General features: G+C 38.0%; 1 protein-coding gene across 4 annotated transcripts; it reads right to left on the reverse strand.

Annotated features, from left to right (window-relative positions):
* Positions 1–476: 476 nt before the first annotated feature.
* On the reverse strand, positions 477–13,756 carry LOC132142195 (lysine-specific demethylase 4C-like). Of its 4 annotated transcripts, XM_059551857.1 has the most exons (23): positions 13,627–13,756; positions 12,851–13,009; positions 12,398–12,573; positions 11,969–12,083; positions 11,703–11,896; positions 11,539–11,588; positions 11,093–11,196; positions 10,837–10,974; positions 10,539–10,732; positions 8,749–8,915; positions 6,246–7,903; positions 5,324–5,435; positions 4,964–5,145; positions 4,660–4,879; positions 3,858–3,934; positions 3,704–3,759; positions 3,470–3,578; positions 3,056–3,244; positions 2,242–2,301; positions 1,908–2,078; positions 1,570–1,689; positions 1,396–1,488; positions 477–1,090 (listed from the first exon to the last, which is right to left on the reverse strand). In XM_059551857.1, exons 2-23 carry the CDS (start codon positions 12,992–12,994, stop codon positions 929–931), a joined length of 4,491 nt encoding a protein of 1,496 aa, XP_059407840.1. In that variant the 5' UTR covers positions 12,995–13,009; positions 13,627–13,756; the 3' UTR covers positions 477–928. The 4 variants fall into 4 exon arrangements, with proteins under 4 accessions (XP_059407840.1, XP_059407841.1, XP_059407842.1 ...); XM_059551858.1 differs by lacking the exon at positions 2,242–2,301; XM_059551859.1 differs by lacking the exons at positions 2,242–2,301; positions 3,056–3,244.
* Between the last annotated feature and the right edge of the window lie 572 nt (positions 13,757–14,328).

Consider the following 14,328-nt stretch of genomic DNA (forward strand, 5'->3'; position numbering starts at 1 on the left):
ATAAATTACAAAAAAAAAAAAAAAAACAGTTCATACAGTGAAATACAAGTAAAACTGATTGAAATTTGGAACAAAAAATTATTCACACTCACTGTATTTTTGATCAAATAAATGCAGCCTGGGTGAGTATAAAATCTTTTTTTTTTATTTTTTTTTATCATTTACCAACCCTAAACTTTTAATGGAAGTGTATTCCTGGTAGTGTACTTCTAATACTACACTATGTCATGGGGTTCATTTTTCCACAATGCAAAACAAGGAGACTGTTGAAGAGCAATGACACACTGGCCAACCTCACCAGATCATGCAAGATCATCCAAACAAATATATATATATATATATGACTATATATAAAATAAAAACCTATCCTATTTATATTGTGATCTTTATTCAGTAAATTTGCATAAATCTATATCAGCTATGCAAGTAAAAAATAAAGTGTAAAGCATTTCATCAACTGAAAACAAAGGCACAGATCATAAAGCAATCTCTTTAATCTTTTCAACAGCTGTAAGCATCACATAGAAAAGGAAGAATAAATAAAACGATCAAGATTTAAAGTAAAAGGTGACATGTGCTTTGCTGGACATCAGTAGCAACTTTTTTTTATTTGGCATTTATACCATTTTAAGCTTAATGCTAATAGCGTCAGTGACTAAGAATGGTGCACAAGACGAATCATTTACAAAACAAGCATGCAGATTAAATTAGTCTCAGCAGTGTTGGGGAGGAAATTACAAGATTGCGATGCTACAGAATATCATATGAGGCTAGAAAAACCTCTGAAATATAACAGGAAAATCTTCTAATTTAGAAAAAACATTCTTGTCCCTGACATACGAGACCACATTATTTCTGTCACTTTTAAAAATCATGATCTCACTGATGTACAACCCCCTTTTATACTTAAGAGCTCTGCATTCCTCCATTAGTTTGCTTTACTGCGTGTCTCTGGGATCCTGGCAAAGGTTCGAGGGCTAATATGGGCGATATAATCCGTCTGGAAGCGAGAATTCGGTGTGCGTCGCCTTTTCCTTTCACCTTGTGTGGTGAAGAACGCATCCTGGAAACGCATGCTGGACGCCGTGGACTGCAAAGCACACATATACAAGACAACACTCTTGAAGAAAAGCACAGAAGGTCAAGTATTTGCAGACTACAGATTTGCATTCAACCAACATAAAAATAATTCAAAATATGTAAATCAATCAAATCAAATATGTGCATCTCCTCATTTTTGTTCATCCAATTTTCAAGATTCAAAAAGTTGCACAATTCTTTTTTTAAAAGAGTCTTTTTGATTCGTAATTATTTAAGAGTGAATAAATGATGACAAGAGTTTTCATTTCTTGATGAATGAGCCTTTTAAAGAAAGTTCGGGAAGGGAGAACTCACCAGACGACCTTTGACCTTTTTGGGCAGGTCTTCATCCAGTGTGTAAATGTCCTCTCTCTTTGCCAACACTTGGGATCCATCTTCAAATTCCACCTCCAAACAAGAGCGCAGGACAAACCATGACTGATTATTAGGGTAGTACTTGAGAGATTATGATTATGAGTGTGTGTTTACCTGGTACATATATGAAGTGTTCGAGCCAAGGTACTTTGCTCCATAAAAAAGTCCATCGGGCCACTTCACCTGAACAGCTTCCCCCACTTCAGGAGGCCCAAGCTGGGCACAATCTCTGCTCTGCGAGGTAAAAAAAGAACAGATTGTTCTCAGATGTCCGAATGGCAGACTAAAAACATAGTGCTTATATACACCGAACTTTATGGAAATAAAAGGCTGACAACTTTGTAAGCATTTACTGTATTTTTGTATGACATTTTCATGCTTCAGTTTTCTTCAAACATGCCACTGGATATTCATTAGAAGAACTAATGGCTAGCAGTGATAGAAACACTCACCACAATGTCTTCAGGGAATGTATCGTTGCTGAATGAGCCATCATCGAACATAACCTCATAGAATGTGTGGGCCGTGACCTGGGTCACGCGTGAGCTGTAGTAACGAAGATTTTTGTGTTTGGAGATCACCGTCTGGCCCACTTCTAATTCACTTTTGCTAACTTTCGATTTCTGGGAGGAGACATGTTTTTTTTTGATGATAATGGGTTAATTGTTTTCTACATTTTCTCTCTCTGGGATTTTATGAATTGAAAAACAAAATTACACGCAATTCATATGGTCACTGACAGGCCAAAGTTTTCTGGTTTTATTAAAGTCAAAAAGTTGTGCTTACACTACTGTTCAAAAGTTTAGTTTTAAGTGACTGTGAAGACTTTCTATTCAGTAAATAATCCTGAAAAAATATATATAATTAATTGCAATTTCCACAAAAATATTATGTTTTAAACAAATGATTCCTGAGCAGCAAATCAGCATATTATAATGATTTTAAAACATATTCAAATAGAAAAGTTATTTTAAACTGCAATAATATTTCACTATATATATATATAGTATATAGTGTTCCTGTAGCTCAATTGGTAGAGCACTGCTTTATCAAGCGCAGGGTTGGGGGTTTGAATCCCTGGGAACACATGATAGATAAAAATTGATAGCCTGAATGCACTTTAAGTTGTTTTGGATAAAAGCGTCTGCTAAATGCATAAATATAGTAAGTAAATGCAACCTTGATGAGCATTAGATAATTCTTTCAGAAAACATTTACAAAGTCTTACCTACCTCAAACTTTTGACAGGTAGTGCAAGTAGTTAAGTATCATTCTTATAATTTAGGTCCGTATGTCACGTGACAAGACCATCATAAAACAGAAATGCATAGCAAAGTCAGAACCAATGTAGAATCCCATGACTGTAGTCTTTATCAAGGTTAGTAAGTGTCTTTATGAGACTTTTATGAGATGGCAAGGTTTTCAAATGTCAAATGGTATAACCCTGAAAAAAACTAAACAAATCAAAAACTATTTTAATAAACAAGACAAAAAAAACAAGTCTTTTTTTTTTTAAATATCTATTCATAGTGTATGATAAGGTTTTTTTTTTTCCTTTTTTTTTTTGATAGTTAAACACAACTTATTAAAATATACGCACAGCACTGGAGCTCCGTGACTGGTGCCTGTGACAGGTGATGAAAACCACATACGGCCAATCATCAGGCTCCATGGGAACTCCAGCTGCGTGTGCACAGGTGACATGAAAAGAGGTCGGGCAACGACCACATGAGCACTGAATACACGCGCCAGACAGCTTCTTTATCCTGTTCCGGCAATATATACACTTCTACAGAGAGAGAGAGAGAGAGAGAGAACGATAGAGTACACAGATGATAACACATAACAGAATGTCAAAAATTTGTCTAAACATTGAAACAGCAGTGTAAGAAACTTTCATTTTAGTTTTAGTACTTCACTGGTGTGCCAAAACACATAAAATTGGCCCACTAAAAACTTTTGCATTTTCTACTATCTACAAATGTGTGTGTGTGTGTGTGTGTTTATTACTGACCAGTTTATATCTCTGCACAGGTATGGCACTGATGTCAATAGGAGCTCTCTTCACCACATCAATGAACTTGACCTCAGGGAGACCCACAGCACACATCACATGGGCCCATCTATAATATATGAGCCACTCGCAGCATTCACTATTACTAAGAACACCAGCCTGAGCAAACTCTTTTTCGGTATTTGAAATACCGGAGAATGTCTATTAAAAAAACATACTCAGTTAGGAGATTACCTGTCATCAGAGGTTCTTTTTAATGCACCTCCCCTCAGGTTACACAAACAGCATCCCTGGTATATAACACACAAACAGACAGGCAAGCAGGAATGTAACTAGGCCATTAATAATGCTGATGCAGAAAACGGTGAATGTTTTAATTATCACGTACAGCTGCCAGGTCTGCGCTCACACATCGGTCACATGTCCACTCTGGGCCGACATCATGAGCAGCAACACCGTAGCAACCTGTCGACCAATCAAATCAAACGGTTACATTCTCTAATATGCCAAGTAGTTTTTTTTGTGTGTGTTTACTTAAGATATTCATTTTTAAATGTATCAAAAATTAATCAATTAGGCTTTCTAAAAGTTCAGAAATCATGTGATTAGTTGCAACTATTTTATTATATTAACAGCCCTTTTTTAAATTGATTTGTGACAATATTTATTGTAAAAAGCATGATACAAAAAAAAAAGAAAAAAAAAGAAATAGAAATGTTTCCCTTCCAGCTTATACATCTAACATGGTAAGTGAGCAGAAAGAGATTATCAGCTTTTCAGATAATACTATAATAACTTGTACTTAAGTACAATGGCAATTCAAAAGCCAATTATTTAAATTAGCAATTAATTTAGGTTAAAATCATAGTCAAACTACAAAAGAAGAAAAAGTAAATGAATGACCAATATTTTTGTCAGATAGTACAAATGGTTATTTATACAGGAATCTAATATTTTATAATTATTAAATGATTAATTATTAAATTACAGAATATTTATGTTTTGAATCATTTCTGTTCTTTTGAACTTTTAGAATTTTAAGAATCTTGAGAAAATAAATAAATATAAATATATATATACACGCATACAAACAAAAATAGAAAAAGACTCCTAAAAAAGGGGGTCCACTGCCAACCAATCCTCATTTTTTTATGTGTTATGTGCATCGTTGAGTGATCTCAGTGACGTACTGGCATGAACTTGAACACAGCAGCTATCGCAGGCCACAAGAGGACTGGATCCATCCTCCTCCAACAGTGTGTTCAAGGGACATGGGCCCTCCTGGTACGCAAAGCAGATTTCAGGGATCAGAGGTCGTGATCTAAAGCTCGTCTCCTGAGAACATGACCCCTGAGACTCTGTAGCAGCCCTCGTCAAGACATCATGCCTTCGCTCCTCTAAATTATCAGGCTGTGAGAGCAAAAACAAGAGTCTGAATTATGTGTGTCACAAAGCGCATATGCACAAATCAGTACATAGTATCACAGTACATACCTGACAGTATGGCAGGAAAAGGGTGCAGACAGCACAGTGTGGAGCGGTTTGAGCTGCAGTCATATTATACTCTCGTTCGTACTGAAGATGAGCTTTTCTGTGTTGCCACAGATGCACTAAAGGCTTTGCCCATTCCTCAGTTTCCGGGTCCTCTTCTTCAGTCGCACCTTCCTCTACAGTCTCTGAGACACACACACAAATAAATATTTACTCTAATGCTGTTATAACTTGACGTAGCTTCTTAAAAGTGCATGTGTGCACGGTTTGAGACACAAGTGCCAACGATGTCAGTCTGCATGTGTACATACTTCTTGTAATACCTATTCCTAACTGTAAAAATAAAAGCGGTTAAACATTCACCATCATCGCTGGCAGCCTGCTGTTTCACAGCACTTGGCACTGCTCTTGCTGTGGGCTTTCTGAGGGGGTGACGCCAGCTCTTCGTTGTCTTCTTAACAGTTTGCATTTGATACTGTGAGAGCAAAAATAAGAGAGACAAAGGGGCGGTCAGTGAGAGAGATGCACTTAATATAAAATACTGTTGCTACTTTTATTGCAATGCATTGCATGTGTGTGTATATATAGTATGTGAACATTTATTAATGCTTTAACGAGGTGTGAACAGCAAAATGAGTGCATGAATGCTCTGATTTATGTGTACAGAAATCTTCACCGGATTCGCAACAGGTGTGAGTTAATATACATTACCATTGAAAAGTTTGTGGTCAGTAAGCTTGAAAAAAAAAAATGTATTGATACTTTTATTCAGCAAGGATGCATTAAACTGATCAAGTCACAGTAAAGCCTCACATTGTTACAAAATAAATCGCATTTCAAACAAATGCTGTTCTGTTTGAACTTTCTATAGATTAAATATAAATAAACATATTGTAAATAATAAAATATAGATAAACAGTAAAACAATAAATATGAAAATCATATGAACAAAAAACCCATGTTTTTAAGCCCACCAGTTGTATATATGATTTGAGTTGCTTAAATCTTTTATACAAAATTTAATTTAAGTGTAGTTAAGCCTAGAAAAACAGAAAAACAAAACAAAAGGCCAATCAGAACACATTAGTTATTTAACATTCAGGTCAAATCTTTGACCATAGAGATTTTACCGCAGGCAAGAACATCCAGAATCAGATGATTAAAAATGGAAACCGAGTGATCTGCAAAATGTCTTGTCACCCCGGTCAAATGTTGATTATGTCGGAAGTTCAGAACTGTATAGAATAGGATGTACTGCTTGTCATGGTGAAGCACCAGAACTCACTGTACAGACTTCCCCAGGCTCCAGACCCGTCTCCACATACTCAGGGTCACTCGTGGCATTCTCCTCACTGGATTCACTGCTGCTGTCAGCACCTTTATCTCCTGATTCACACGAATCCGAGTCGCTCACAGACCCATCATGCTCTGACTTGGCACCTTCGTAATACTCCTGACCTTTGAACTCTTCCTCCTGAGGTTCCTGAGAGCCTGCCTGCTGACCGAGCACACACGCTTCAGCTGGTTCCAACTCCACGTTCTGCTGCCTCAGATCTGGGGGTGCGTTTGGATCCACGTCTGCACCTGAGCACTGCATAGGGATGGGCTCCAGGTTGGTCCAGGTTTGAGTGCATGAAGAAGAGTTTGGAGAGTCAGGGAACTTTTCTTGTTGGCACCCTGATTCGGACCACATGGTGTAAGGCAGCGATTCATGAGCATAGTCTGTGAGACTGCTTCCACCTGTGGTAAGACCCATTACCAGCTCGGGCTGCAGGCTCTCAATGAGCACCGCGGGATTCTGGGAGCTGAGGTTTTTCCAAATAGTGAAGGTTTTGGACTCCATGAAGGATGTTTGAGAGCTTGACTGCTCTTCGAGATTTCTTCCGACTGAGTTATCGGTCATTTCAGAGTCCCGAGTGTCTATTAAATCCATGTTTGCTATGGTAGAACATTGCAAGATACTATGATTGGTCATTTTAAACTGCGAAACGGACTCATTTGGAGTGTTTTGGTCTGTAGATGGGCATGTGTGTTCATGTCTGGACTCCTCTGGTGGCCCCCATTCCGGAACCAAGGAAGGACATGATGGTTTTGTTATAAAGCTGTCTGTGATTGTGTTTTGTGATTGGTTTACGCATTCTTGGGGTGCAACGAAGGGCCAGTCGTGACAAGCTGTTTCAGACCAAGTCGCCGCATCCTCTGTTATAACAGGAGGCGAGTGTGATTTTTCCAGATGGAGAACGGGTGCACTGTCGTTCGGATTGTGATTTGTAGTGTCGGGTCGGACGGCGAGAGTCAGCGAGGGCATTTCAGGTGCGAGGGATTGAGGATCGACTCTCTCTTCTGAGAGCTCGGGCATTAAAAGAGGCATCTCACAAAACTGAGTAGTCTGGATTTCAGGGTTCGTTCGGTTCTCTGAGGTTTCTGAATCCTGAGCCGAGTCTAGACGGATCGAGCTTTGCTCCTTGTAAAGTGCTGATGTGCCGCAATCGATGCTGCTTTCGGTGACTGCCTCTTCTGTTTCAATTTTAGCTTGTTGGGAATCAGCTTCCAAAAATAAAACCACATCACCAGTGGAGTTAGGTCTCGACCCATGTGTCACAGGAATAGAAGAAGCACTTGTTTCTGGGGCAGATTCACAGTTTGATGTTTGATAAGGGCTTTCAGTAGTTCTTTCTGAGTCCAGAGTCACATCCACAGTGACGTCACTCTCTGAGGTCGGTTCAGGTCCAGGCTGTGCGGTAGAGCTTGTGTTTGAGGATACTTGATCTTCATCGAAATCTGAAGACGTCTGGGAGCTTGAGTGACCTGGATCGGATGTGGCAGGGGTCGAGAGTCGCTCAGGGGAAGCATCTTTGACTTGTCTAGAGGAGTGGGCTAGCAAGTCATTCTCCACTCTTGTTACTTTAACAACACACATTTGTCGACATGGACCGGTGAGCCCTAATGAAACAAAACAAGAAACAATAAAACAGGCTTTCTGAGATATAAACACATTTAGGTTTTGCACATTCATTTCTGATTTTTAATGCTTATGCACCCCAAGGATATGTGACTAAAAATACAGTTAAACAGTAATACTGTGAAATATTATTGTGTTTTGCTATTTAACATAATTTAAAAAGTTATTTATTCTAGCGTTGGAAAAGCTTAATTTTCAGCAACCATAAATCATTGTAAAAAGTGGATTTTTTTCCTCTTGAAACGTATTATCAGTGATGAAAACATTTGCGCCGCTGCTTAATATTTTTTGGTGTGAACCATGATACTTTCAGGATTCTTTCAAAATGCATTTTAAATATAAATCTTTTGTAAAATTATAAATGTGTTTACGGTCACTCAATCAAATCAAATAAATCAATTTCTGCTTAATAATAGTTTTAATTTCCTTAAAAATATATTATACTGGCTATAACGGTAGTGTGCATTTTATTTTAATTTATGCATATAATTATTTTACTGACTGGCCAGACAAAAATGATATCAGAATTGAAATATATCAAGTGTTTATTTGCATTCAGCAAGAATCTAGTGCTTTGATGAACTAGGACTTATTTAAAACAAAATGCGGTCTGATATTGATATGGCTTAACATAAATGGTATCTGTCCTTAATGTGAGTGTGTTATCAAATTACAGATTACATTTGAGAATTGATGCCACATAAAATAAAAATGAAAATGCATTTACATGTATTTCTGAATCAGAAAACAAATACAAATGTTTATTTGCAGCAGTGCTTATGTGTGGAATGTATTGTGAGCTTACAAAAATAACACAGATACTAGCCTTTTAATTGGCCTGAGTTCTGCGATTCTTTCTGGTGTTTCACTGGATCTTCTTTATCCTTGTCTTTTGATGTTAAAGCTGCCCCTCTACTCCTCCGACTGCCCCCCTTCACTGGTGCAGTGTCCTCAGTCTTCAGTCGTTTGGAGGATCTGCGTGGATAATGGACACTGTAGACACAAAAAGATGAATCACACACTGTCCAAGATTGTGAATTAAGCCTGTCAGTAAACTATGGAAGCCTGTTCTGATATATAAAAAAAAAATCTTGCATTTGTGAGTTAACATCTCACAATTCTGAGAATTGTTATTAAAATCCAGTTCAGACAAAAGATGTTTTGCGAGCTTATATCTCACATTTATAATTAATCGTATCACATTTAATTAAGTCATAATGGTAAGTTTACATTCTCTTTTTACACAATTCTTAGAAACATTTAGAGAAAAATACAAGACTTCTGAGAAAAGAAAAAAAAATTCTGAATTGTGAGATGAGTCACAAATACCCTTTTTTATTTTTTTTTATTTACTGGCAGAAATGGGTTTCCACAGTAAACAGCATTTTTTCCTCCTAATGATCTCTTATAGCAATTGACAATTCACAATTTTTTTTTTTAATTAAAAATAAAACATTTATGCTTATAGAGAAGACATTTGGATATTTGGCATAGGGATGCGTCGGTACTAGTATCGGTACCGAACGGTACTCGGGCAAATTAAATTTGGAAGTGATCATCCTTATCCCCTTGAAGTGGGGACTTTGGAGTGAGTAGGGCATGTGCGTGCCATTAAGTAGTCGTTAGGAATGCACTTTGGAAAAGGAGCAATATAATTTCCTCATTATCTCCAGCTGGGATGTTCCCGTGACAGCAGATTCACTGATGGACATCGACATAAAAAACAATATACATTTAATGATATATATTTCAATAAACATTTATAACAGTAAAACAGTGACATCTGCTGACGGACACATGCTGCGCTGTCACGGGAACATCCCAGCTGAAGATGAGGAAATTATGTCGCTCCTTTTGCAAAGTGCATTCCTAATGACTACTTAATGGCACGCACATGCCCTACTCACTCCAAAGTCCCCACTTTAAGGGGATAAGGATGATCACTTCCAAATTTAATTTGCCCGGGTACCGTTTGGTACCGATACTAGTACTGGCGCATCCCTAATTTGGCATCACATGGCTCTCTATGTATCAAACTCTAATGTAAAGGTCTGATAAGTTTGAAGTATTTTGTAATATTTTGCTCAGATGCAGGCTACTTACATTACTGTGACAATAAAAATGTCTGTACCAGTGTTATTATAGTATTATTAACATGCTATTATAACTTTAATATATTTAATTAGCTTTTGTATAGCTTGCATTTAAATTTTCGCTTAAATTTTAGTAATTTTGTTGTGGTTTTGAAATTCTTTTAAATATTTCTATTTAGCATTATTTTAAGTTTTAGTAACTTCAAGGTACTATATTTCAGTTAGTTTCCAAGGCAATTAAAAACAAAAAAAAAATAGTTTTTAAGCTTTTTTTTATGTATATTTTATTTCAATTTTATTCCAATTAACAAATTTTTTTTTTATAGTTTTAGTAAACAATAACAACCTTGGTCAGTACTTCAAGTGGCGATAAGAGTCAGTCTCCAAACATCTGTCTCTGGCTGAACGGTCCCAAATAGACTTAAATGTCAAGATGCACAGCAAATTTCACTTCACACTGTTGCTCCTCCCTGACAGCAGCTGATCTAAAAGAGGAAATCGTCTTGTTAAAGCGTGCTAACACCTTGTGGTGGCGGGAGCTTTCCTGCGCCGCCTCTGAAGCCAGCTCTGCAGCTCTGGTGTGGTGCTCGGTGTGGCCAGGGTGTGATCCAATGGACATGAGTCTTTTCCTTGTGTCCAGGCCTGATAGCGATCCGGCTGGAATCGTCTGACAAACGGATCCATGGAGATCTTCACCATGTCCTTGCTGCATGTACACTGCAAGAGGACAGATTTCACACACACACAAAAAAAAACTGTGTCAAATGTTCACCAGCTGTAGTTGACGGAGACGTGAAGGCGCCAGATTTACAGCTTAATACCTGCGTAGCAACTTTTCCATAATCGATCCACCGGATGCTTGCGAAATTGGTGGATTCGGCACAGTTGAAGCCGTGGTTGAAGCCAGCGTGGTAACCATACGGAAATGTGATCATAAACTCCCCCGCTTCCTGCGTTATCTGTAATAATATATATCAGTTTATTGTAAATATACATACAAGAGAACTGAGACCTCACAGCACTATACTCAAAACTTGAAGAGTTTAGTAAATTGATTTATTGAAGTCTGTGGATTGCCTTGTCAAATGGTATGCTGTATTTCTTCAGTACAGAGGGGGATATCAGTGTCATCTTGTGTCTTAGGAAGGCCTCGCAGCTTTTAAAGCTGTTAGGAAAGAAACCTAAAGACAAAGACACATTTAACACACCCAGTACAACACAAAGGAAAAATTGATATGTAGATTAACTAGATATATTTAGGGTGACCATATGCCCTATCTTTCCCGGACATGTTCTGGACTATATTTTTAAGTTGTCCAAAATGTTTTTTTAAATTGCGTAATTTTTTTTAATTGCCCCAAAATTGAATTTTTACATGCCCTCGCTCCAAAATAAAGAGTGTATGTATTGTCATCCTAGATATACTGGATACAAGCATGCAAAAAATATATATAAAAAAAGATTTAATTTTAAGAAGTAAAAAATACTGCAAATTCCTTTAATATTCTACTGTAAGTTTTTACCTATAGCAAGACGCTCCAATCTCTTCCCATGTTCTGGAGGGATGGCATACCTGTAAAATTGGTATATTTATTCATTTATTTTTTTAAATGGCATAAAAATTCCAGGTCCTCTGAGGTAGATCTATGCATACTAAAGATATACAGGAAATCACAGCAAACCCTACCAGGATTTGGGCTCCCCAAAGTGCAGGTAATTAATGCTGTAGAGGTCCATGTCCTCCGTGTGCCAGGAGAAGCTGGTCTTCCACATTCCAAAGTACAGATAGGGTGTGTTTACGCCCTGAATGGACACTCCACAATCCTCCTCAATCACATCCAAGATTGAGTTCAAGTGCCCGATGTTCCACTCTTCAATGTCCTGAAATAAGAGGCAAACATGATCTTATGGTCACGATCTTAAGACAGAGCCGTGCTCCGCCTGCATCCTCACCTCATCATAGAGCGTGCCGCTCACATCAGCACCATAGATGGGCGAGACGAAGGTCAGATTCTTCCAGTACTTCCTCTCCAGATCTTCATAGTTCAGGTAGCGAGGTGTGCAGTACCTGAGTAGGTAAATCACACATCTCCAGATGGCCTTAACGAATATAGGTCAATCCATCATTCAAAGGAATCTTAATACAGCGTGCAATAGAAGTCTAGAATGTAACATGTTAACAAATATCTTGTCCTTTATGCACTGCTTTGATTTCTGGGTAATATGAAATAATAACCTAGACTGTAGGTTATGGCGGAGTACTGTAAAAAGAAGAACAGGATATATACTGCATGCACACACTGCGTTTAAATGCCATTAGAGTAGATTAAAAGCCTGCTACTTTGAACCCAGATATCTGCACTTCTGTATGTCGTCACTTACATGTCACTGTTGGCCAGTCTGCGGAAGTCTTGCACAGTAAGCGGTTTCTTCTGGATGTTGTACTGGGTGAAGAGTCCTGATTGGCCAGCGACCATCTGCTGAATAGGAGCTTGGATGATGAAATCGTCAATGTCATCGTAATTACGCCGTGGCTTCCAGTCCTTAGGTGGAATGACCTGTAGAAACAATTAAAGTCTGTTTTAAGCCACTCTCTCATTGCATTTGCACTATATAGTCTACAACTGGCATACAAAGTTAGAGGACTAAATATTATTTTTACATTTTATATATTAGACTTGTGAGCTTATGAATTTATATTGTTCTCACTGACTGAACACAAAAACAAGCATCCAATAGACTCATATTTAGATTTTAGACTTTTATTATTGTATGTACAACATACACTTTTCCTACCAATCACATGCATGAACGTATGCATACAGATATACCAACCTTGGCCAGTCCTGCACGATGAGCTCCCTGAGACTCCATATAAACCAGGTACTGGTTGAAGTCTTTAAACTCCTCCATGGTAGGTCTGAAGGTCATGATCTTACAGGCAGGGTTAGCCGTGGCACTTGACCCAATGCCTGCCATCCTGACCTCTCCCTCCTGTAGAGCACACCTTGTGCAATCAGACCATAATGATTAACACAACTTTCTCTTCCATGCATTTGACTGACAGTCTAGCTATTGTGATTGTTTTTGATTTGAATATACAGTCCACTAGGATTTGACCAGTGTGCTCACTAACACTCAAGTGCGTTTATTTATACCATCTACAATTCTAAAAAAAACTCGCCTTGATACATATTTGTAAAATAAATGGCCCCTTTTGTATCGTAATTCACAACGCACGCACAATGCATTGAGTATGAATGTGTTATATACAAACGTCTCGTTGCATGAGTTTTCAACGCAGGCCCTCTCCCATAATCTGCTGATAAAACAACGATACACAAACATAAAATCCGAACTAGATATAACTGAAAAATGTATATATATAGTGTAAACTCCCTTCGTTATTTGCATCTTTCATATTATACTGTTTACTCTACTCGGATAGGTTTATTTACAGTTAGCTCATTAGCTGCTAGGGTGACTATATTAAATGTTCACTTCTAGTTTCGTTGTCAAAGTTCTTCTCTGAGTTCATAATAGCAAGATGAAGCTGTTGGCGTGCGCACAACACGCTTTTTTTCTCTGTCATATGTGTTGATTAGACATACCTCAGTGTAGTGTGATCGTGGGCACGCAGTCCAGTCCGGTCCAGTCCCTTTAAAAGCCCAGCTGTTCTACTTCATGACAGCTCTCTGCTCTCACACGATTTCAGTTCTACTTCTCTTCATCTCGCTCTGGGCTTGAAGAGAGCACAGCGCCATCTGGTGGACTGTATGATATACAAAGGCATGCAAGAAACAATGCGGTACAATACAGTACAACTTTATAAATCGCATGCAGCACAGGAATATTCAAGATTGTTTGTCTCAAAATAAATACATAAATACAAAAGAAACTATTTTTTTGCTCACTATTATTATTTATTTTTATTTTTTTTGTATAGCGCTTTATACAATACTGGTCGTGTCAAAGCAGCTTCATAAGGTATCAAACAGGAAAATATTTTCTCAGTGATGCTAGAAGACAATGACAGAGCCATTGAGTCAGTTCATTGATGATTTAGTTATGTCATCATCCAGTTCAGCTCTATTTCAATAGCGTCTGTGCAATGTGTCAAGCGTCCCCAACTAAGCAAGCCAAATGAAACAATGGCAAGGAACCAAAACTCTCTCCATCTGTGACAGAAATTGAGAAGAAGAAAAAAAAACTTGGGAGAAACCAGGCTCAGTCAGGGGCCAAACGAAACCAGCGTGGTGTGGTTTATTTCCAGGCTGCAACACAGGTCAGATTGTGCAGAGGACTCGTCTGGT

The sequence above is a fragment of the Carassius carassius genome, chromosome 6, assembly GCF_963082965.1.
Source record: "Carassius carassius chromosome 6, fCarCar2.1, whole genome shotgun sequence".
Classification (NCBI taxonomy): Eukaryota; Metazoa; Chordata; class Actinopteri; order Cypriniformes; family Cyprinidae; genus Carassius; species Carassius carassius.

Coding starts and splice junctions, on each gene's coding strand:
- LOC132142195 (XM_059551857.1), bottom strand. CDS start 12,994: ATGGCAGGCATTGGGTCAAGTGCCACGGCTAACCCTGCCTGTAAGATC. Junction 10,733..10,836: donor ATGGAAAAGTTGCTACGCAG/GTATTAAGCTGT, acceptor GTCCTCTTGCAG/TGTACATGCAGCAAGGACAT. Junction 7,904..8,748: donor GAACTCAGGCCAATTAAAAG/GCTAGTATCTGT, acceptor TTGTTTCATTAG/GGCTCACCGGTCCATGTCGA.